Source organism: Ranitomeya variabilis, chromosome 3 (assembly GCF_051348905.1).
Source record: "Ranitomeya variabilis isolate aRanVar5 chromosome 3, aRanVar5.hap1, whole genome shotgun sequence".
Taxonomy (NCBI): domain Eukaryota; kingdom Metazoa; phylum Chordata; class Amphibia; order Anura; family Dendrobatidae; genus Ranitomeya; species Ranitomeya variabilis.
In genome coordinates, this window is record NC_135234.1 from 666,505,339 (window position 1) to 666,527,502 (window position 22,164).

At 45.6% G+C, this 22,164-nt stretch overlaps 1 protein-coding gene across 2 annotated transcripts in view; it reads left to right on the forward strand.

Annotated features, from left to right (window-relative positions):
- The first annotated feature begins 8,098 nt into the window (after positions 1-8,098).
- LOC143818485 (baculoviral IAP repeat-containing protein 5.1-like) overlaps positions 8,099-22,164 on the forward strand; it is a 230,316-nt gene continuing 216,250 nt past the window's right edge. For both annotated transcript variants that reach the window (XM_077299781.1, XM_077299780.1), the window contains exons 1-3: positions 8,099-8,269; positions 8,838-8,947; positions 10,963-11,080. In XM_077299781.1, the coding sequence (XP_077155896.1) occupies positions 8,132-8,269; positions 8,838-8,947; positions 10,963-11,080 (366 nt within the window). In that variant the 5' untranslated portion in view covers positions 8,099-8,131. The remainder of the gene's footprint in view (positions 8,270-8,837; positions 8,948-10,962; positions 11,081-22,164) is intronic.

Consider the following 22,164-nt stretch of genomic DNA (forward strand, 5'->3'; position numbering starts at 1 on the left):
TAAACCCGACAGGATATGAGACATGGTTTACATACAGTAAACCATCTCATATCCCCTTTTTTTTTGCATATTCCACACTACTAATGTTAGTAGTGTGTATGTGCAAAATTTCAGCGCTGTAGCTGCTAAAATAAAGGGTTAAATGGCGGAAAAAATAGGCGTGGGCTCCCGCGCAATTTTCTCCGCCAGAGTGGTAAAGCCAGTGACTGACGGCAGATATTAATAGCCAGGAGAGGGTCCATGGTTATTGGCCCCCCCGTGGCTAAAAACATCTGCCCCCAGCCACCCCAGAAAAGGCACATCTGGAAGATGCGCCTATTCTGGCACTTGGTCACTCTCTTCCCACTCCCGTGTAGCGGTGGGATATGGGGTAATGAAGGGTTAATGCCACCTTGCTATTGTAAGGTGACATTAAGCCAGGTTAATAATGGAGAGGCGTCAATTATGACACCTATCCATTATTAATCCAATAGTTTGAAAGGGTTAAAAAGCACACACACACACACACACACACACACACACACACACACACACACACACACACACACATGATTTAAAAGTATTTTAATGAAATAAACACAGCGGTTGCTTTAATATTTTATTGCTCTCTCAATCCATTTGCAGACCCTCGCTTGGCTAAACAATAAACCCACAATATACATACCTTCTGCTGACCCGTCACGTCCCACGAGGTAATCCATCTGAAGGGGTTAAAATAATTTACAAGCAGGAGCCCTGCAAATGCAGCTGTGCTCGTGCTTGTAATTCCCCGGCGAATGAAGGAAATGTAGGTCATTGACCTACATTTCCTTCAGTCGCGGTGATGCGCCCCTGCTGGATGTTCTCATGAACTGCAGCCTGGGAACTTTTTCCCACGCTCCAGGTCATATGAGGACATCCACCAGGGGGCGCATCACCGCGACTGAAGGAAATGTAGGTCAATGACCTACATTTCCTTCATTCCCCGGGGATCAGAACCACGAGCAAGTGCATTAGCACAGCTCATGGCTGTAAAATAATTAACCCCTTCAGATGGATTACCTCGTGGGACGTGACGGTTCATCTGAGGGTATGTATCTTGTGCGTTTATTATTTTGCCAAGCAAGGGTTTGCAAATGGATTGAGAGAGCAATAAAATATTAAAACAACCTGTGTGTTTATTTCATTAAAATACTTTTTAATAATGTGTGTGTTTTATTAACCCTTTCAGACAATTGGATTAATAATGGATAGGTGTCATCATTGACGCCTCTCCATTATTAATCTGGCTTAATGTCACCTTACAATAGCAAGGTGGCATTAACCCTTCATTACCCCATATCCCACCGCTACACGGGAGTGGGAAGAGAGTGGCCAAGTGCCAGAATAGGCGCATCTTCCAGATGTGCCTTTTCTGGGGTGGCTGGGGGCAGATGTTTTTAGCCACGGGGGGGCCAATAACCATGGACCCTCTCCTGGCTATTAATATCTGCCGTCAGTCACTGGCTTTACCATTCTGGCGGAGAAAATTGCGCGGGAGCCCACGCCATTTTTTTCTGCCATTTAACCCTTTATTTGCGCAGCTACAGGGCCCACATTTTGCACATACACACTACTAACATTAGTAGTGTGGAATATTGAAAAAAAAAAGGGGATATGAGATGGTTTACTGTATGTAAACCATGTCTCATATCCTGTCGGGTTTGGGAAGGAGAAATTAGAAGCCGGCAATTGAATTACCGGCTTTTCACAGATATCGCGTTGTAGTAAATATAAATACAGACTATATATATATATATATATATGTGTCTCAATGACATATATATATATATATATATATATATATATATATATATATATATATATATATATATACTGTATATATGTTTTCCCGAACATTTGAGCACATAAATCCATTAGATGTCGGTTTTGCAAGCCTGCGAGAAAATATCGCAGTACGGATGCCATACGGATTACATACGGAGGATGCCATGCGCAAAATACGCTGACACACCCTGCCTACGGATCACTATTTTGGGAACATTTCTCCGTATTACGGCCGTAAAATACGGACCGTATTGTCTTACGCCGAGTGTGACGCCGGCCTAACCCTTTATTACCCCATATCCCACCGCTACAGGGGAGTGGGAAGAGAGTGGCCAAGTGCCAGAATAGGCGCATCTTACAGATGCGCCATTTCCGGGGCGGCTGCGGACTGGTATTTGTAGCCGAGGGGGCCAATATCCATGGCCCCTCTCTAGGCTATGAATAACAGCCAGCAGCTGTCTGCGTAGCCTTTCTGGCTATAAAATATAGGGGGACCCCACATCATTTTTTTTGCATGAAAAAATGGATTCTGAGGCCAGATTCATCATTTCACATCTCAGTTTCATACGTATTTTGCCGGATCTGTCGCTGTGCGTTTTTTCACCGGACAGAAAAAACGTTCCTCTGTATGTGTTTTCTGTCCAGCGGAAACAGCTTTTTTGACGGATCCGGCAAAAAACGGATGAAATGTGTGGCCATCAGGCACAATCTGGCGCTGATACAACTCTATGAGAAAAAAACGGATCCGGCAGAAAAAAACGGATCTGGCGGAAAAAAAGGATCCGGCGGAATAAAAAACGGATCTGTCAGAAAAAAACGGATCCTGCAAATTCGCTCGCAGGATGCGTTTTTTACCCATAGACTTGTATTAGCGACGGATGGCCACACGTCGCGTCCATCGTGCAACGGATCCGTCGTGTTTTGGCGGACCATCGGCACGGAAAAACTTTCAAGTGAACGCTTTTTTGTCCGTCGCGTCCGCCATTTTCTACCACGCATGCACGGCCGAAACTTCGCCCCCTCCTCCCCGGACTTCAGAATGGGCAGCGGATGCATTGAAAAACTGCATCCGCTGCCCACGTCGTGCACAAATTTCACAACGTGCGTCGGTACGTCGGTCTGACGCATAGCGACGGACCCGTACCGACGCAAGGGTGAAAGAGGCCTTAATGAGCGTTGAATTAAAAAAAATAAAAAACGGAAAAAAACGGTGTTTTGTAAGGTGACATTAAGCTGGGTTAATAACGGAGAGGCGTCAATAAGACTCCTATCCATTATTAATCCAATAGTAATAAAGGGTTAATAAAACACACACACACATTAGGAAAAAAGTATTTTAATATTCTTCATTAAACCATACTTTAGCGCCTGCAAAAAATGTAAAATAATAAACCGTATACTACCTGTCTGCCATAGTCCAATTAATAACGAGTGTCCCACGACGATCTCCCCTATAGAACAGTGACATCGGGTGATGTCACTGCTCTATAGGACCTTCAGTGACATACTGACAGGAGACAATGGCTCCTGCAGTGCATCACTGAGGTTACTATAGTTCAAAGTCTCACTTTATGGCAATTGCTGCGTGGGAAAATTTCTCACACAGCAATGGCATAAAGTGAGACTAGGGACTATTTTTTTTACAGCGGCGGAGGAATACAGTATGGAAGGATACCTTCCTCCCGTCATTGTGTTCTTGGAGCCCCTGGAGAGCGGTCGCATCAGCTGATGCTGCCGTTCTCCACGGGAGATCGTCGTCGGACACTCGTGAATTTCTGCGGACAGGGAGTATATTGGTTGTTTGTTATTTTCATTTTTTTTACAGGTGACACTGTCTTTGGGGATCAAAGTGACAAGTAATGGTGAGTATGTAATCTATGTTTAATGTACTGTATGTCTGTATGTATGTATTGTATATAATGTATGAATGTATTGTATGTAGTATGTATGTAGTATTCATGTAGTATCTATCTATGTATGTAATATGTATGTAGTATGTATGTATGTATGTAGTATGTATGCATGTAGTATGTATGTAGTATGTATGTATGTAGTATGCATGTATGTAGTACTGTATGTATGTATGTATGTATGTAGTATGTATGCATGTAGTAAGTATGTAGTATGTATGCATGTAGTATGTATGTAGTATGTATGTAGTATGTATGTATGTAATGTATGAATGTATTGTATGTAGCATGTGTGTAGTATGTATGTATGTAGTATGTATGTAGTATGTTGTATGTATGTACTATGTATGTAGTATGTTGTATGTATGTAGTATGTATGTATTATGTTGTATGTAGTATGTATGTAGTATGTATGTAGTATGTATGTAGTATGAATGTAGTATGTATGTAGTATGTTGTATGTATGTAGTATGTATGTAGTATGTAGTATGTACGAAGTATTTTTTTTTCACATTCAACACATTAGCCGGATGATGGGACTACTACTGTCCCATCATTGGCTAATGTGTCAATCACTGTCACTGTAGCAGGCATTGTCCAATGGGACTTGTAGTCCCATCGGACGATGCCTGCACACACGCACAGAGCCACGTCAGCCCGCACAGAGCCCCAGCAGCCCATACAGAGCCCTAGCAGGCACGCACAGAGCCGCGAAAGGCACACACAGAGCCCCGGCAGGCACGCACAGAGCCCCGGCAGCCCACAAAGAGCCCCGGCAAGCCCGCACAGACCTCCGGCAGCCTGCACAGAGCCGTGGCAGCCCGCACAGGGCCGCGGCAGGCACACACAGAGCCCCGGCAGGCACGCGCAGAGCCTCGGCAGCCCGCACAGAGCCCCGGCAGGCACGCACAGAGCCCTGGCAGGCACGCACAGAGCCCCGGCAGGCACGCACAGAGCCCCGAGAGGCCCGTACAGATCCCAGGCAGGCCCGCACAGACCCCGCCCGCACACACAGACACGCGCAGTGTCCGCCCACGCACCACCCACACTCTTCCCCCCTCCGGAACAGGATGTAAAAGGACAGAAAGGGCTTATTTACATTCCGATATTTGTGTCCCATTGACTTGCATTGGTATCGGGTATCGCTATCAGCGATATATGATATTTTTTGGATATCGGCCGATCCAATCCAATATCGATACTTCTGGACGGCCGATCCAATCCGATACCGATACTTCTGGATATCGGAAGGTATCGCTCAACACTAGTCATGGGAGAACAATCGCAGCATGCTGTGAGTCTCTCGCATCAATACCCGGCACTGCCGACGGCACTCGGGACCGAAACGTGCGGCTGGATGTATTTCTGCACCAGTGCTGGGTATTGATGCCAGTTTCTCGCATTGCAGTCGCAAGTGTGACCCCGGCCTAAAATAGCAGACCTGACTGGCTCTGTGTGGTCATCCACACATCGGATGTGTGCAGGAGCTGCTTGCTATTACATGTAAATCAGACTAAAATAATGCATGCTGTAATTTTTACCATGCAGACCGTTGCTCCGAATGGGAGATTGGCCATGTGACCTGGAGCACAGGCTGTAATAAATCCGTGTGTTGTCCATGGTGCACACAGCCAGCAAACATCTGTATTATATGCTCGTCTAGACAAGCCCTAAGCCTGGTTCCACCCATCGATTTTTTGGGTGCATATGCCTTCTGATATTTTCATGGATAGCTCATTGACCCATTACATCCAATGTGCCTATTGACATGATCTTTTTTGTGGACTGATTATACACAAAAAAAAGCAGATCCATGTTTGGGATCAAACTTGTCAATGATCCAGAAAAAAAAATCTGTGTGCTGTCCAGATTTTATTGTTTAATGGTAGGACAAATAAACATATATTTTTTGAATATGAGAAAATCACATGCAACAAGGATTGTAACAACTAATAAGTAGCCGAAAAATGGTTCCGGCACACTGAAAAACTTGGACTTTTTTCAACTATGAGAAAAAAAACCTGTTGTGTGAATCCTGCCATTGGACAAGCTCACGTGACTGTATTTTTGGCCTGCGTGCTGTCCATGAAAAACAGACATCACACAGACAACACTCAAACCAATGTTATTTAATCGGGTTATTCAGATGAGCGTTTTTTTTTCACAGATTGTATCAGTCTGTGAAATAAAAATTGCATCGTATTCATATAGCATCCGATTGTTATGGACATATTGTTACTATTAACATAGGAAACTGTATTTGGTCTTAATTTTGATAAATGATGTGTAAGGGTATGTGCACACGCTGCGGATTCCATTGCGGATTTTCTGCGGATTTTGTGCAGTTTTTGTGCGGATTTCGCCTGCGTTCTTACACCTGCAGATTCCTATTATGGAATAGGTGGAAACGCTGCGGAATCTGCACAAAGAATTGACATGCTGCAGAAAATAAACCGCTGTGTTTCTGTGAAGAATTTTCAGCAGCATGTGTACTGCGGATTTAGTTTTCCATAGGTTTACATGGTACTGTACAACGCATGGAAAACTGCTGCGGATCCGCAGCCAAATCCGCAACGTGTGCACATACCCTGAAAACAGATGCCATACAGATGACAATTGAGATGAAAATTGACCATTTTTTCTAGATGAAAATTGGATGATTTTTTATATGCTTGTGTGAATTCAGCTTTGCTATTATGTGTGAATACACCCTATAGGAAATGTGTACACTACGTGTTATCACACAGTTTTTTCTGTCTTAAAAATCCACATGAAAAAATACTGTTTTTTGGAGTATTTTTTTTAAAGCGTTTTTGTTTATATGGTGTTTTTTTCAGCTTCACTTGATTTATTAGTGAAATTTGAGGCATTTAAAAGCCTAAAGAGCTGCCATGTCGGTTCTTTTTCCACATAGAAGAGTACAGGCAGAGTACAGTACCGTGTGCACTATAGACGTGTTTTCCCACTGAAATCAATAGGAAGCATACTAAAAGCGTATTTAGGCTATGTTCACACATTGCGTTTTTTTGCCTGCTCCCTTGGTGGTAAACAAGCTGCTTACAAAAAGTAGGTCATGGTGCATTTTTTTGGAGTGGATTATATATGTCATTTGTCTACAGATCATGTTTAATAGAGTTAGTTTTATTCACCATAAAGGTAGTAAAACCACATGGTTGTGCTTTTTGCAGCGTTTTTGCACTTTTTCGTTGCTTTCTATAGTGAAAAAACGCAGCAAAAACGTGGAAAGAAGTGACATGCTGCAGTTTTCAAAAACGCAGCAGTTTTCCATATCAGTCAGGAAAAAAAAAACGAATGTGTGTGCATGAGATTTCTGAAATCTCATAGCTTTTGCTGATACTGTAAAATGCAGCTTAAAATTTGCATTAAAAACGCTGCAAAAACGCAATGTGTGAACATAGCCTTCAATAGTTTGGATTATGGCTCAGAATCTGCTTCAAATGCCAGATAAAGAAAGCTTTGTGTGACTGGACCCTGAGGGTATGTTCCCACGGTCAGTAAAACGCTGCGGATTGGACGCTGCGCACAGCGTCCAATCCGCAGCATCCAGATGTTACAGCATAGTGGATAGGCATTTATGAAATCCAATCTCCACTATGCATGCACGGACGCCTTCGGCTTCCCTGCATAGATGGACATGTGGCACATCTTTCCAGACTGCAGCATGTCAATTTGTGTTGTTGAGATGCTCATTGTCTGCAAGATAAATATCACCATCCTATGTATAGGATGCGGTGATTCCGCACGGTTCAATGAACACATGTGGACTTAGTTGCCACACATACAAAAGCCGGCAGCGCTTTGGACGGAGCTGCGCATGGACACATACTCTAAGGCTACTTTCACACTAGTGTCGGACGACGCACGACGAATTGCGTCGTTGCGACGTACCGACACTAGCAGTGAATGCGCCGCACAACGGGGGCAGCGGATGCTGTTTTTCAAGGCATCCGCTGCCCCATTGTGAGGTGCGGGGAGGCGGGGGCGGAGTTCCGGCCGCGCATGCGCGGTCGGAAAAGACGGGAACGACGCACCAAAAAACGTTACAAGCAACGTTTTTTGGTGGCGACGGTCAGACGCAATATGATGCAACCGTCGCACGACGGTTGCGATGTGTGGCACTGCGTCGCAGTGCGTCGCTAATGCAAGTCAATGGAGAAAAAACGCATCCTGCAAGCACTTTTGCAGGATGCGTTTTTTCTACAAAACGACGCATAGCGACGTGCAGTGCACGACGCTAGTGTAAAAGTAGCCTGACACAGCATGGACACCTGTGTGTGATGAGGTGTGTGAGAGCCGCCATAGGGATAATTGACAGCTGCTCACAAAATGGGTGTGTCATGTGCCTGGCTCCATAAAGTCTGTGCAGGAGAAGGCAGAGCACTGTAATTACAAATATGCATGGCGCAAAGAAAAGGGTCATGCAGGTCTTGCAGCACCTGAAGGACTTCAGAATCATGTATGACTATAACAAGCGGCTGAGCACATTTACAGACTGGCCCTTCACAGAAAACTGCAAGTGCACCCCTGAGAATGTAAGTGTGGGGCTAAGGTGTGACGTAGGACTTAGCAATGGTAGAGTAAGTGGCACATGTGCTAGGTACACTGTCAACTGCAATGCCAGTGACGTGGATGAGATTTTACAAAAATCTTCACACTGCTATAAAAATAAACCATTTCATCAATTCCCCAGTGAACAGGTTATTATACACCATACGCTGTGCTTTTAGGCCCTGCGCTGTGGAATTTTTTTCCATATCCCTCACCCTTTTTTTTTTTTTTTTTTTTTAAAGTTAAAGGGGATTGTATAAGACTGAAATACTGGTGACTGATTGGACCTAATAACAGCTGACTGGATGGATTCCATTTGTTGGCCTAAATATCTCGGCTCTATTCACCCCCTTATAACATCTGACTATCTTTACTGCTCCCGTTTTGCATGTTTCATTTCACTCTTTAGTGCATCTGATGGTTGGTGAGATCTGTGCCCATTTAATAGAACTGCTTTAAAGTCACAAGGATTTTATCAGGGAACGTTTAGTATATAGTGATAAAACAAGTGGGGCACAAGGAAACTAAAAAAAAATGATTTGTGTTTTTCAGATGGCCAAAGCCGGCTTTGTGCATTGCCCGACTGAGAATGAGCCTGATGTGGCTTGTTGCTTTTTCTGTTTAAAAGAGCTGGAGGGCTGGGAGCCGGATGATGATCCCCTGTGAGTACACAACTCCCAATCGCATGGATACTTTGCCGCAATCATGGAAATTGAAATGAAAAAAGTGCAAACGTCTGTTATCTTCCTGTAGCTGTAAGGTGGTTTTCACATGGCAGTACTATGTATCATTAAGCTAAGCCAGTAGTGATGAGCAAATGATGTGATCGGAGTTAGACCTCGCATGTGTTGAGGTTGTGCAGCAGCAGGGATTTGGACATAATATACGTGCACGCCCAAGATCCGAGTACATTCGCTCATCTCTACAAGCCAGTAATGGAATATACAGTATGGTAAAAAAAATTACACTTCTCTTATTGTACTTCTAACAAATTACACTGCAAAACTTTGCCTTAGATACTGTTCTGTAAGTGACCTATGGCCTCCGATAGATGCAGTGTTATATTGTTTGTTTTTTTTGTTTTTTTCCCTTAAGCTAAACTCTAAATCTAGACTTGCACAGCTCTAACTTGCTGCAGTCTTTAAAGGGAATCTGTCAGTAGGATCGTCTCTCCAAAGCCGTCTATATGGGCATGTGTGTAGGAAGCTGAAATGCATGTTGTGTGTTTTTTTTTTTTTTTTTTTTTTTTATTGCATATAAATAAGCTGTTCAGGGCTATGGGTCAGACCCTGATCTGTAAGAGAATCTAAAAACTGAGGATTGTACACACTGGGTGATTCAAACAAACTTAAAAGAACCGGTTACCTGAAACAAATGCTGTTAACCTGCAGGTTAACAGCGTTTCTTAGGCTAGTTTCACACTAGTGTTTTGCTGAGCTGCGGACTTCCTCCGTGAAGCCCTGCCCATGGCTGCACCGCCGCCGCTCCGCTCGGCCTATGCCTGCCTGCGTACCTATCTTTAACATTAGGTACGCAGGTTGTGCGGATGTATGTGGATGCGTCGTTTTGATGATGAAGAAAAATTCCAACCAGCTGTGTTCGACGCCGGTCACTGCATCGTCAAAACGACGCATGCGGAGGCATCCGCATACATCCACATGACCTGCGTACTTAATGTTAAAGATGGGTACGCAGGCCGCATGCGGACGTAGGCGGAGCGGTGGAGGTGTGGGCAGGGCTTAACAGAGGAAGTCCGCAGCTCAGCAAAACGCTAGTGTGAAACTAGCCTTACCTGCACAGTCGAACACTGTGTGGGAGAAAACAAACTTTAGCTCCCGGCATCATTCGGTTTCAGTCATGGAGGAGGCGCTGCTTCAGTTACCACTCTGAGAGTACAGAATAGAGGCTGTAATCGCACTCCCCGCCCTGACTGGCACTCACTCTGCACGGGGGGCTGGATGTCAGTCAAGACCGGTCAGTACAGTCAGAGCGGTGACTGAAGCCAAATGCTGATGGGGGGAATAAAGAACATTTTCTAACACTACGTGCACGTGCTGGGCAGCTTAGTAACGCAATTAACCTGCCAAGTAACACCATATCTGCAGGTTAATAGCGCGTGTGTTTTTTTTTTTTTTTTGACAGGTTCCCTTTAAGGTTTTGCCATCCGACAGCAGCATGGTGCAGGGGAAGTCCATGATTTCAGGACTCTCACTGTTTGTAATAGTTTTAATAATCTCCTGCTGATTTTATCACTTGTAGACTAGTAAACCTGCTGCCATGTAGTCCTCCATATTCATGAGCTCCGTATAACCCACCCCTGCCAATGATAGAGCTGTCATAGGCAGAAAGCGGCCCATGCGCACTGTTCAATTAGTGGTGTGGATGGCATTATACGAAGATTGACATTCAGACAACTGCTTGATCTGCAGCAGATACCGCAGTTTTGAATAAAAAAGGAATTTAAGTGATACATCAGTATAATTGGGGTCTCTGCCCCTAAATCATGCTGTTCTCAGATGGGCTAGCAAAAACCTGCTGACGGATTCCTTTAAGTCCATAAAACTTTAATTTCAGCTAGTTTGAGCCCTGTATATTATATTGCCTTGGGGAGAAGGGTTCTTTTCTAGCCCTGTGTAAGAGAATGCATATGTTACTGTCTTCTTACTGTCTTCTACAGGAGTGAACACTCCAAGCGTTCTGTCACCTGTGGCTTCTTGTCCCTGACTAAGACTACAGATGACCTGACCATGGAAGAGTTTCTGAGGCTGGAGGTTTTTCGTATTAAGACATTCTATGTAAGGAAGTATGAGAAACCTTTTAAATCTGTGCATGTGTGACCAGATGCTTCCCATAACAAGCTTTATATGGAGCTTTATTCATCATTATGAAACCAATAACGTAAAAAGTTGTAGCTAATTGTAAAGCGCTGCGGGATATGTTGGCGCTATATAAATAAAATTATTATTGCAGGCAGGTTCTTTGGATCCAGGAGTGGTTCTAATAAATGGAAAAGTATTAAAGGGAATCAGTCGCCCCCTGGGACACTTAAAGGGAACCTGTCAGCAGGACTGTGCACATTAACTTAGACAGTGTCAGGTCGGCGCTGTTATACTGATTAAAATGATACCTTGGTTGATGAAATCCATCTTGTGGTTGTTCTTTAATCATTATTTTCAGTTTGTAGGTAATGATATGCTTGTGTCCTAAGGTGGGTCTGGAGGGAGTGGTCTGCATGTGGTGCTCTGATCATATATTCATAATCTACTGTAGACTGACAGGTCACTGATCCCTCACTGACCTGCCCCCATAGTTTGCATAATGAATATATGTACAGCATAATATGCAGCATAATCGCCTGTTTTATGTGCCAATAATACATTCTAATCATGTTATTCAGTTAGGGGGAAAGAATAAAAAAAAAAAAATCAATTTGAAAATGGCGCTTGCACTATAGCTGTGATCCAATAGCTGCTACTACGCATGCGCCGGCGGTGCCATATTGCTGGAGAAGAGAATATTCTTCCTCCAAGATGGCGCCGCCTGCTTGGTAGCAGCTCGGAGATGGCTAAGGGATCAGTGACCTGTCAGCAGTCTGCATTATGAATAATCAGGGCACCACATAAAGACCCCCACAGGCTGCCGGAGCACAAGCATATCATTAACCCAAAACTGAAAATAAATGTTAAACAACAACCACAAGACTGATTTCATCATTCAAGGTATCATTTTAGTCAGTAGAACGGCACCGACCTGACACTGTGCACAGTCCTGCTGACGGGTTCCTCTTAGGCCAGTCTCACACGTCCAGATAATTCCGGTACCGGAGTTATCTGTGTCCGTGTGCTCACGTGCCACATCGGTGTGGCACGTGCGGCAGCCGTGTGCCGACTGGGTGCCACACGAACCGTGCAGGAGACAGCGCTACAGTGAGCGCTGTCCCCTGCTTTGGGTGCTGAAGCCGCCATTCATTTCTTCTCTCCAGCAGCGTTCGCTGGAGAGAAGGAATGAAAACATCAATGGTTTTTTTTTTTTTTCTTTGCGGTTGAAATAAAGTTCCCGGTAACCAACCCCCTCCCACCCGCTGGAAATAAAATACTCACCCAGCTCCCTCAATGCTTCCTCTCAGCGTCGCAGCTTGTCCTGTATGAGCGGTCACGTGGTGCCGCTCATTACAGTGATGAATATGCAGCTCCACCCCTATGGGAGGTGGAGCCGCATATTCATCACTGTCAATGCGCATGCTGCACTGTACAGAAAGGAAGTATCTGGCTATACTATTGCTAGCCTCGAGCTGTCATCCATGCCATAATTTTTTCAAGATTTAAAAAGAAAGTATAGTTATTCTGCAATGCAGTCAACATTAACTAAAGTCAATAAAAGAACTGGGGAGGAACACCTCTATACCAACAGTCATCTTGTCCTATTATATTATCCATGGCATTTAGTCTTCAATTTATCAAAATTAAAAATATTATTGCTAAATATTTGCCTGTTATTAACCAGGATGATATTCTGAGGGACATGCTGAACAATGGATGTCGCTATGTTGTGAAACCTCTTTAGGGGATACCCTTTCTCCAAGCCTTTTTCAGAAGGGTTGTCCTAACCCCACCTGGCTCTCTCAAGGGCTTTTCTAAGTGTGGGGAAAATCAATGTAATGTGTGTCAGTTCACTTAAGTGTGTGGTTTATTTTTATTTTTTTTGGTTTGGTGCCAGTCACAGAACTGATTATTTCATCAGCTGTGCCTCATCATGTTGTCTATTGCATTGAAAGCACTCTGTTGCGTACACTACATTGGGTGTTAAGAGATGCATCATTAACCCCTTCCCAACCTGTGACGCCACGTAGGAGTCAAGAAAGTCTGTGCTAATCCAACCTGTGACTCCTATGTGGCATCATGGCAGGATCGCTTTCCTGCAGATTGGGTGAAAGGGTTAACTAAAATTTATCCTGACCTGCAGAGACAGGGGGAGTGGTACTTCAGCCCAGAGGGGTTGGCTTTTGCCCCCACGTGGCTACGATCGCTCTGATTGGCCGTTTCACTTTCAACAGCCAATCAGAGCAATTTGCAATATTTCACCTATGAAACTTGGTGAAATATATTACAATCCAGCCATGGCCGATGCTGCAATATCATCGGCCACGGCTGGAGACCCCGATCTGACCCCGGCAATCTGCAGCTGCCGTCAGTGTTTCCCACCCCTTCCGTCCTGCCCTCTGTCCGATCCCATCCCCCATACTTAAGAGTCCCGGTGTCCCTAAGTCTTCTCCTATGGGCGCTGCCATCTTCCAAAATGGCAGGCACATGCGCAGTGCACCCGCTGAATTGGCTGGCAGATTCATTCCAGGTACATTTTGATAACTGTGATAGGTTCTATCACAGTGATTAAAATAAAAAAGATATAGTAAATAAGCCCCCCCTTTATCACCCCCATAGGTAGGGAACATAATAAAATAAAGAAAATATATTTATTTTTATTTTTTCCACTAAGGTTAGGGTTAAAATTAGGTTATGTGCACACGATGTGGATTTGGCTGCGGATCTGCAGCGGATTGGCTGCTGCGGATTCGGAGCAGTTTTCCATCAGGTTTACAGTACCATATAAACCTGTGGAAAACCAAATCCGCTGTGCCCATGGTGAAGAAAATACCGCTCGGTATTTTCCGCAGCATGTAAATTCTTTGTGTGGATTCCGTAACATTTTACTCCTGTTACTCGATAGAAAACCGCAGGTGAAATCCGCACAAAAAAAACTGGAAATCCGCGGTAAAACGCAGTGCGTTTTACCTGCGGATTTTTCAAAAACGGTGCTTAAAAAGCCGCATACAATCTGCAACGTGGGCACATAGCCTTAGGGTTAGGGTTGGAATTGGGGTTAGGGTTGGAATTAGGGTTGGGGTTGGAATTGGGCTTGTGGTGAGGGTTATGGTTAGGGGTGTGTTGGGGTTAGTGTTGTAGTTAGAATTGAGGGGTTTCCACTGTCTAGGCACATCAGGGGGTCTCCAAACGCTACATGGCACCACTATTGATACCACTATTGATTCCAGCCAATCTTGCGTTCAAAAATTCAAATGGTGCTCCCTCCCTTCTGAGCCCCAATGTGTGCCCAAACAGTGGATTACCTCCACATATGGGGTATCGGCATACTCAGGACAAACTGGACAACTTTTGGCGTAGAATTTCTCCTGTTACCCTCGTGAAAATAAAAAATTGCGGGCTAAAAAATCATTTTTGAGGAAAGAAAAATGATTTTTCATTTTCACTGTTCTGCGTTATAAACTTCTGTGAAGCACTTGGTGGTTCAAAGTGCTCACCTCACCACACATCTAGATAAGTTCCTTGGGGGGGAGGTCTAGTTTCCAAAATGGGGTCACTTGTGGGGGAGCTCCTATGTTTAGGCACACAGGTGCTCTCCAAATGTGACATGGTGTCTGCTAACGATTGACTTTTTGAATGAAAAATGAGCTCCAAATGGCGCTCCTTCCCTTCCCTTGGTTTGCCCTCACATGTGAGGTATCGGTGTGCTCAGGAGAAATTGCCCAACAAATTTTAGGATCCATTTTATCCTGTTGCCCATGTGAAAATGAAAAAATTGAGGCTAATAGAACTTTTGTGGGAAAAAAAAAGTACTTTTTCATTTCTACGGATCCAATTTGTGACACACCTGGGGGTTCAAAGTGCTCACTATGCATCTAGATAAGTTCCTTGAGGGGTCTAGTTTTCAAAATGGGGTCACTTGTGGGGGAGCTTCAATGTTTAGGCACACAGGGGCTCTCCAAACGCGACTTGGTGTCCGCTAAAGATTGGAGCCAACTTTTCATTCAAAAATTCAAATGGTGCTCCTTCCCTTCCGAGCCCTGTCGTGCGCCCAAACAGTGGTTCCCCCCCACATGGGGTATCGGCAGACTCAGGACAAATTGGACAACAACTTTCCAGGTCCAGTTTCTCCCTTTTACCCTTGGTAAAATAAAAAAAAATTGTTGCTAATAATCATTTTTGTGACTAAAAAGTTAAATGTTCATTTTTTTTTTTTCCTTCCATGTTGCTTCTGCTGCTGTGAAACACCTGAAGGGTTAATAAACTTATTGAATGTGGTTTTGAGCACCTTGAGGGGTGCAGTTTTTAGAATGGTGTCACTTTTCGGTATTTTCCACCATATTCAGCCAAAATTGTGCAGATGTTAAGTAGACATGTGGTAAATGTTTAACTATTTTGTGTTGCATAACTCTCTGGTTTAACAGAATATAAATTCAAAAATTGCATTTTTGGCAAATTTCAGTTTTTTTTCACAAATAAACACATTATCAACCTAAATTTACCACTAACATGAAGCCCAATATGTCATGAAAAAACAGTCTCAGAATCACTACGATCCATTGAAGCGTTCCTGAGTTATTACCTCATAAAGGGACAATGGTCAGAATTGCAAAAAATGGCCAGGTTATTTAGGTCAAAATAGGCTGGGTCATGAAGGGGTTAAACATTTAAAAACATTAAAAACAAATTTAGTTCTTAGGTACAGCACAAACACTTTACCAATTACCACATGTCTCCATTGCACACATTGATATCAGAATCTTTTGAAACTGAGGGTTAAATGCCCGAGGAGGAGTTTACTGACGGACATTAAACCAAGCGGGAAGCTTTTTGCATATGTGTTCTTAAAGGGAATCTGTCGCCCCAAAATTCACCTATAAGCTAAGGCCACTGGCATCAGGGGTTTAGCTACAGCATTCTGTAATGCCTGTAGATAAGCCCCCGATGTATCCTGAAAGATAAGGAAAAACACCCAGGGGCGGTCCGAGTCCAGCACCTCCCATCTTCATACGATGACATCCTGTTTTCTTCCTGCTGCGGCTCCTGGGCAGGCATACTGATTTGCCCTGTTGAGGGCAGTGTAAAGCACTGCAGTACGCAGGCATCGGGCCTCCGACTTTTCCCGGCGCTTGCGCACTGCAGTACTTTGCTCTGCCCTCAGCAGGGCAGACAAAGTACGCCTGCACAGGAGCCGCGGCAGGAAGAAAAGAGGACGTCATCGTATGAAGATAGGAAGCCCCGGACCGCGACGCCCATCGGACCGCCCCTGAGTGAGTATAACAACCTGTTTTTCTCCAGTCACCTCCCACGACAGTAGTATCGGAGGTTGTCTCCCTGCCCTAATAGGGGACAGGAAACAAAAAGAGGTTAAATACCCCTCCCCTTCCTGCAACCACCAGTGTTTTTCTTGTCCCCTATGGGGCATGAAGAGATTCTCCGATAGTGCTGCCGTGGCCAGCGATCGGGAGCGCTGTTACCTTGAAGCCGGGCGGCAGTTGAGGTCGTGGGCTCCGCTCTCCTCCTCCTCCTTTGAACTGCTCCCATCTCTGCGTCCACCGCGTGACTTGGGACCTCCACCCGCCCTACCCATGCCTTTTTCAGGAGGCAAAGCAGGGCGGTGCGGTGCGCCCGGGTCCTCCTGTAGCTCCCCGGCTTCCTCCTTCCTCCACGCTGTTGCTGGTGGCGCGCGAACCGGAAGTGACGCGCACCTAAACTTAAGGTTTCATCGGCTCCATACGCTGAAGCTCCTGTGCTCGCTGGCCGGTGTCCCCTGCACCCAGGACATCCAGCGGCAGCCATGACGGGCGTCTCTGACCCCCCCCCCAGGAGCAGCACCAAATTCGCTGGGAGCCTCTAAGTATTTATTCCTGGCTGGGGAAGCCTCCAGGTAAGACCTTCTGTCTGTGACCCTCTGACTGGACCACTGACCATATGGACGGCGACAAACCCTACTCTCTGCTCCTGCGGAGCCCAGCGTACACCCCCCTACTGTAAGTAGTGGGATGATGTCCCTTGCTGTCCATTTTTAAAAATGTAAGTGACTTAGTCTGCCTTTCGCTCTCGTTTTAGGGAGACAAGGTCCCTGCCCATAGGAAGGATAAAATGCGCAGCCGCAAGTGTGCCACATGTGCATCCAAGCTTCCCTCTACACATAAAAAGAAGCTATGCCAACCATGCACAGACGAGGTTCTGCGTAGTGAACAGCCCTCACTCATGGACAGCATCAGAACCCTCATCAGACAAGTGGTTCAGTCCTCCATGGCGGCCTTTTCTCAAACCCCAACACCGCAGCCTCCCCCTCCTAAGAAAAGGAAGATGGCCCCGGTAGTTTCCGACTCTGACTCGGGTGAGATACATAACTCTGGTTCAGACGACAGTTGGGAGAATTAAGGTTCTACTTCCGCTCCCAAATCTGATAATAAAAAATATCTGTTCTCCTCTGACAATATGGAAGAGTTAGTGTCCATGGTGAGGGGCACCATGGGAGTAGAAGATGAGGTAGAGGGCCATTCAGTGCAGGATGACATGTTTGGGGGCCTGAGACCTAAATCAGTGAAGGGATTCCCCATTCACGAACATATTGAAAAGTCTTATCCTCCATGAGTGGGGCCTACCAGAAAAGGGGTTAATCGTCCCATCGGAGTTTAAGAATCGTTTCCTCCTTGAGGGAGACTGTTCTCTATTAGAAATGCCCAAAGTGGATGTGCAAGTGTCAAGGGTAACCAAAAAAACGGCTCTACCCTTTGAAGATTCCTCTCAGCTGAAAGATCCTATGGATCGGAAAACTGAGAGCTTATTGAGGAAATCTTGGGACACTTCAACCAACTTACTAAGATCTAACGTGGCCTCAACATGTGTAGCCAGATCCTTGTTTCTCTGGCTGCGTACCTTGTAAAATCACCTGGTACAAGGTACTCCTAGGGAAGAGATTCCTAATTCTCTCCCTTTGCTTCAGAAGGCGACTGGGTTCCTCGCGGACGCTTCCGTAGAATCAGTCCGAGTAGCCGCTAGATCAGCTGTCCTCACTAATTCGGCTAGAAGGGCCTTGTGGCTTAAATCCTGGGGAGGGGATATTACCTAAAAATCCAAGCTTTGTGGTATACCCTTCCAGGGTCATTATGTATTTGGGCCTGTCCTGGATGAAATCTTGGACAAGGCTTCGGATAAGAAGAAAATCCTTCCGGAGCAAAATAACCCTAGAAAGCGTTTTTTTCGCTCCCCCAACAAAATCACAGGGGCAAAGGCAAATCGGGACGGTGGAGCTACCCCAAAGGAGGGAAAACCAGAAATATCCTGGTCCCCCAACCCCAGCAGACCTCTGAGAAGCAATGACTGCTCTCCGGTCGGGGGTCGACTCTCGCGATTCCTCTCCCAGTGGCAGACGATCACCACGGATCAGTGGGTCCTGCGTACCATTCGGGAGGGCTTAAAATTGGAATTTGAGAGTCCTCCCCTCACCGTCTAACCATCACTTCTCTACAGTCTCCAGGACTTCGAGAATCTCTAATGACGGATATTCTAAACCTGCATCAAGCAGAGGTAATTTCCCAGGTACCACATCAGGAAATGTGGGAATAGTGACCTTCTCTTTTTCTGGTGAAAAAACCCTCTGGGAAACACGTATCATAATAAACCTGAAACCTCTAAATCGGGTGATAAAATACCAAAGATTCCAAATGGAATCAATCAGATCAGCAATCCCGCTGATTGGTCAGGACTGGGTAATGGCGACGCTGGACCTGAGGGACGCATACTACCATGTGCCACTACATCCAGTCCACAGGAGGTTCCTCAGGTTCACGATTTCCCACAAGAAGCGAGTCAGCCATTACTAATTCAATGTCCTTCCTTTCGGAGTCTCTTCGGCTCCCCTAGTATTCACCAAGATCATGTCAGAAGCGGTAATCTTTATCCGACAGGGGATCTGTGTCATTCCATACTTGGACGACTTTCTCATCATCGCCCCTTCTGCTTCGCGTCTCAATCAGGATGTGACGAAGGTCCTCGATATCCTAAGGTCACTCGGGTGGATCCCGAATTTGGAAAAATCAGATCTCCGGCCATCTCCACGGAAGAAATTCCTAGGAGTTCTTCTGGACTCAGAGAAAAGGATGTCCTTTCTACCCAAGGACTGTTGGATCGATCTTATCCACAGGATCTCCAGGTTCAGAAGCCAAAAAACCCGACTCTTAGAGACTGTCAATCCTGGGTTCATTATCATCATGCATCCAGGCAGTCTCCTGGGCCGAAGCCCATACGAGAATTCTGCAGTCTCACATCCTGACATATTCAAGAGGACACCGGATGGCTCTAACCAGGAAGATTTCCCTTCCCTCTCGGGTGAGATCTTCCCTCTTATGGTGGCTGAACTCCAAAAACCTACATCGGGGAGTCAACTGGGATCAACTCCTCTCAGAATACTCACGACAGACACAAGCCAGAGAGGTTGGGGCACTGTGATCGAAGGCTCCCACTTTCAGGGGCTGTAGGCCCCAGATATAAGACGGCTCCTCAAATCTGAGGGAATTAAGAGCAGTGGAGGAGGCGCTAAGAGCCGCATCTGCCCTCATTCAAGGTCACCATGTACAGGTGATGTCCGACAATATGACCACTGTGGCCTATCTTCAGCACCAGGGGGGCACAGGACACTCGAGCCTAAAGATAACGGCTGGAAGGATTTTTTCCTGGGCAGAGAATTACCTTTTGTCCATCTCCGCAGTCCATAAAAAGGGATTGGACAACTCCCAGGCGGATTACCTCAGCAGGAGGGATTTCCATCCAGGAGAGTGGTCTCTAAACCAGGATGTATTCCTATCCTTAGTCCAGAGGTGGGGAACTCCCGATGTGGACCTGTTTACCAACAACCGGAATACAATACAGGGAGAAGCTGGTTCAGCACACTAACAAGCATGTGTCTAGAGGGCCCGATTCTGCTTCCCCAAAGACGCGACCTTCTTCAACAAGGTCCCCTGGTCCATCCGGACCTATGCAAGCTAAAATTAGCAGCCTGGCTACTGAGGCCGAGATCCTGAAAGCCAGAGGTCTCTCACAGGAAGTAATCGAAACCCTACAAAAGAGTAGGAAGCCAATAACTAACGCCATTTATGGCAAGATCTGGAAAAAATTTTCGTCATGGTGTTTTCCGAATAGGCTGGATGCATTCAACCCAAATATTGCGCAGATTCTTCAATTCCTCCAGAAGGGCTTGGAACTGGGGCTTTCACCTAGTACCTTAAAAGTTCAGGTGTTGGCTCTGGGGTCTTTCTTTGACCAAGATCTAGCAAACCACCGATGGATCAAGCGATTCATAACATCGGCTAATAGAATCCGTCCGAGACTTCATGTCCACACCCCTCCTTGGGACTTAAATCTTGTCTTAAAAGGTCTGACGGTGACCCCTTTGAACCCCTTTCAGCCTCCAGCTTGAAAGTCCTGACCCTTAAGACTGTCTTCCTGGTAGCTATCACTACCGCCAGGCGTATAGGGGAACTACAGGCCTTTATCAGTCCAGGAGCCGTTCCTAACCATAACCATGGATGGTATAATCCTCAAATTAGACCCTTCCTTTATGCCTAAAGTAGGTTCGGACTTCCACAGAAATCAAGACATCATATTACCCTCATTCTGTCAAAATTCTTCTAATCCAAAAGAAGCCTTTCACACCCTGGACGTCCATAGAGTGGTCCTATTCTACCTCCAACAGACAAAGTTGGAGGTTGGACCAAAACCTGTTCGTCCAATGGTCAGGATGAAATAAGGGCAAGAAAGCAGCCAAAAGCACAATCGCTAATTGGATAAATGCCACTAGTCTTGCATACTCATCCCAGAAGCTTACACCTCCAGCTTCTCTAAAAGCTCACTCTACCCGTTCAGTCTCAACTTCCTGGGCAGAAAGGGGAAACGCATCATAGGAGCAGATATGCAGAGCCGCCACCTAGTCGTCAGTCCATACATTCACCAGACACTACAGGCTCAACTTCAATAGGGACCTATCGTTTGGCAGATGTGTTCTCCAAGCAGTTGTCCCTCCCTAAAGAAATTAGCGGTTGGTATTACTCCGATACTGCTGTCGTGGAAGGTGACTGGAGAAAATAGAATTAGTCTTACCGGTAATTCGGTTTCTAGGAACCTTCCACGATGGCACTAATTTCCCTCCCTATCTGATGTATGTATTAGATGTTTCCTGCACTTAAGTGGTAACTATTCATGTAACTGTGTCCAGAAAAAACACTGGTGGTTGCAGGAAGGGGAGAGGTATTTAACCTCTTTTACCCTTCGCCACGACAGCACCCCACATGAGAGAGAGAGGGATCCGCCCCATAGGATCAGGAAACCTACAGAATAAAAGGAGGCGGTTCCCTCTCCTCCTCAGTTTAGGTTTCCTGTTGTGTATCCGCTTTTTGGGCTCCCCTGGTGGTTGCTGGTGGTACTGGTGACTTGTTTGCACTTTGCTGCTTCTGTTCACCTGCTTCCATCAGTGTTTGGGAGTTTCCTATTTAGCCTTGCTCTCCAGTCATTTCCTTGCCGGTCATCATTGTAACCAGAGCCTTCGGTTGCATGTTCCTGCTACTAGTCTGCTGATCAGCTAAGTGGACTTTGTCCTTTTGTTTTGTACCTTTTGTCCAGTTTGCAGTTTTTGTAATTCTCTGTAGCTGGAAGCTCTTGCGGGCTGAAATTGCCACTCCTGTGTCATGAGTTGACACAGGAGTCTTAAAGTAATTTCAGGATGGTTTTTGAAAGGGTTTTCAGTTGACCGTGAAGTCCTCTTTTGTATCCTTCTGCTATCTAGTAAGTGGACCTCTCTTTGCTAAATCTACTTTCATACTGTGTATGTCTTTTCCTCTTAATTCACCGTTATTACATGTGGGGGGCTGCTATCATCTTTTGGGGGATTTCCCTAGAGGTAAGCCAGGTCTGTTTCTTCCTCTACCAGGCGTAGTTAGTCCTCCGGCTGGCGCGTGGCATATAGGAAGCCGTAGGTATGCTCCCTGGCTACTGTTAGTTGTGTGGTAGATTTAGCTCACGGTCAACTCGAGTTTCCATCACCCGAGAGCTCGTTC